We start from the raw sequence: 2983 nt of genomic DNA on the forward strand, positions 1-2983 counted from the left end.
TCCTTTTGGCACTGAGACTGATTTCCACGAGCTCTACACGGAGGTATTGTATTTACTCCGATAGTATGAGCGTTTTGCGCCAGTTGGATAACATTCGCAGTGAAAATCATCCAATTTTAGATCTTATTATTCATTTGCTATGTAGTCTCCACAGAAATGGGTTTCATGTAATGTTTTGTTGGGTGCCGAGTCACGTAGGCATACCAGGAAACGACCTGGCCGATTCTTGCGCAGGTTCTGCCACTGATCTCTTTCCATTATCTGTGCCTTTTACGGATGTTAAACTGCATGTTCGAAAATTTATAACATCTTTATGGCAGCAAAGGTGGGATCTCCAAACTCTAAATAAGCTACATAGTGTTAAAACCAATTTGGATCATTTGCCTGTTCTGCACCTGCGTAGTTCAGACGTTAAACTCACTCGACTGCGAATCGGTCTCACCCGGTTAACACATCTTCATTTGCTGTTCGGAGAACCTCCCCCTGAATGCAGTACTTGTAACGTTCCTCTCACAATTCATCATATTTTAATAACGTGTCCATGTTTTAATCAACATCGTTTAAAGTTATTTGATAGTTCCATTTTATGCATTCAAGATTTGTTGCATGACATTCACCATCCTAACATTTTTGCAGTTTTACGTGTCGTTGGCATTTTTAACAGCATATAAAAGTTTTAACACATGTACTGTTTTATACACTCTTGTAAATAGATTACCACCTTTGTACATTTTACTCACTTCGTGTGTTTTATACTGTATTCATACTTTTTATCTGATTTTATTCATACCTTTTATCTGATTTTAATTCGATTATCTTGTCTTAATCACCTACTAGTACTATTTTATCAATTATAATTGTGTTACAATTAAATTTTATATGCACTTAGGTTTTTAAATGATTTTACCGTATTGTTTGGCGCAGCATGTCCTCATCTGGACCTTGCGCCACTAAACCCTACATTCAATTCAATTCAATTCCCCGAACCAATCCATGACGATTCGACCCTTATGACATGGTGCATTATCCTGTTGGTAAACACCATCCCCCGCAGGAAAAACTGTCGCCATGAATGGGTGAATCTGATCTGCAACTATGTTCAAGTAGCTTACAGACTATGAGGATTATGGGTCCTAATGTGTCCACTGAAAACATTGTTCCTGGGTGAGAAACCACGGCACAATGGGCCCATGCAACGCAAATAAAATATTGATATTCTAGACAACATTGAAGATATAATGCATGACTTAACTAACTCCATTCTCGGAATATTGACCTTAATTTGGGAAACAAAATGATCAATTAAAAAGAAAAAGGTTATATTGCTGGTTACATAGCCTTAAAAATATTGATTTAAAATTAGAATCTTCTGAGTACATCCAAGGGGAACGGGGGAGCAATGGATAATTGTTCCGTCAGCAACATGGATGTATCAGAAAAGTGTCATCAGAGAACATTTTTATTTTATGACCGCCGTTGAACCCAGTTTTTGGGTTTACGACTACTAATGCTAAACCTTGTAATTTTGAACCAATCCAGAAGACAAGGACCCCCAGAGGTGTTATGGGAACATGGAGGACTTCATCAGAGAAATAAATTAGAGGGACGATATCCCACACAGTGAATAAAACAGCCTTATTTTGTGAGCTTTTATAAGAATTCGTCATCTAAATAGATACATCAAAGAGAACACCAGTACATTAAGAAACGGGCGAAGTTGAAATCACATAATTCGTAATCAGGAGCCGCGATAGCTTAAGGGATAGAGCGTTCGCCTTCCAATGAGGTGAACCGGTTTTGAAACCCAGAGGTGGTTAGTCGATATGAATTCCGGCTTGCACTGACCACAGTGCTGAATTGAAATATCCTCAGTGGATCCCGGGTTTGAGTCCCCTTGCCGCCAAGTTAACCATGAGAGATTTTCGTAGTCTTCCTTTCCATGTAACATAAATGCGGGTTAGTTCCATCGAAGTGTCCTCCACGAAGGCAAAATTTCTCCCAATACAGGAGTTCTCTTGTGTTTTGAATGGGTTCAAAATTATAATTCCACGCAGTTGAACATTAGTAATCGTGGATTTGCACACGGTAAAAATTATATAAATTGACGAAGAAGTTTTTTAGTAAATTTATTAATCTGGGTTCAAAATGACAAGGTTATAGGAAAGAACACTAGTAGTCGTAAACTCAAAATTGAGTATTTTGTTCAATGACGGCTATAAAGTAAAACACCTGCCATCATCTCCAAATGTTGAATATCTTTAAAGCAGATTGTTTGTTGATACAAATATGCAGGATATATCATCCCCGCTCACATTTTTTTGTCATAATCCTCAAAAATAAGTGGACTGATCGTTAAGACACGGTTCCCAGCAGATTACCGCAGTCTGGCTTCGGTCAGTGTGACCACTAGGATCAGTCTGCGTAGGGACCGAGGGTGTGCGGTATGGACTATCGTTAAATTGTTCCACCGTAAAGTGCTCGACTTCACGTGCAGGTCGTCGGGCTACCGAAGTGGGGGTGCCATCCCCTCTGCAGAGGATCAAAATTGTGATGGCATGTCTTCGGATCATCCTCAGGGATGTTTCCCAGACCGTCACCAATAGCCCATCGTGGAGCTCTAGTGCGACGTAAATTAACTACAACAATCAAAAATAAAGTGTAAAAAGTATGAGCATAACGGTTTTTAAACAAATATTGAAACACTGAACAAAATTTAATTAAAAAGTTTAAAAAGAAATCTAAGAAGTCTAATGAAGGGACAAAAAAGAACCTGTTTAATAGCCAAAGAAAAAAGGAAGTCGATTGATATTATTGGAAAGTTATTAACAGGCAATTAAACTGGTTTTGACGTTTTTCATGCAGCTTTCTTAGCTAGTGATTGAGCTGGTCTTAATAATTCGTTTTATGATAATATTTTTGTCGCTTTAGCTTGTCAATTTAATTTTTTATGTATTGGGCTAATTTATAAATAGATATGTCTATT

General features: G+C 38.0%; 1 protein-coding gene across 1 annotated transcript; it reads left to right on the forward strand.

Moving 5' to 3' along the window:
• Positions 1–65: 65 nt before the first annotated feature.
• On the forward strand, positions 66–671 carry LOC139426849 (uncharacterized). The gene has a single exon (XM_071186951.1). It carries the CDS (start codon positions 66–68, stop codon positions 669–671), a length of 606 nt encoding a protein of 201 aa, XP_071043052.1.
• Positions 672–2983: the final 2312 nt, after the last annotated feature.

Source organism: Parasteatoda tepidariorum, chromosome 10 (assembly GCF_043381705.1).
Source record: "Parasteatoda tepidariorum isolate YZ-2023 chromosome 10, CAS_Ptep_4.0, whole genome shotgun sequence".
Classification (NCBI taxonomy): Eukaryota; Metazoa; Arthropoda; class Arachnida; order Araneae; family Theridiidae; genus Parasteatoda; species Parasteatoda tepidariorum.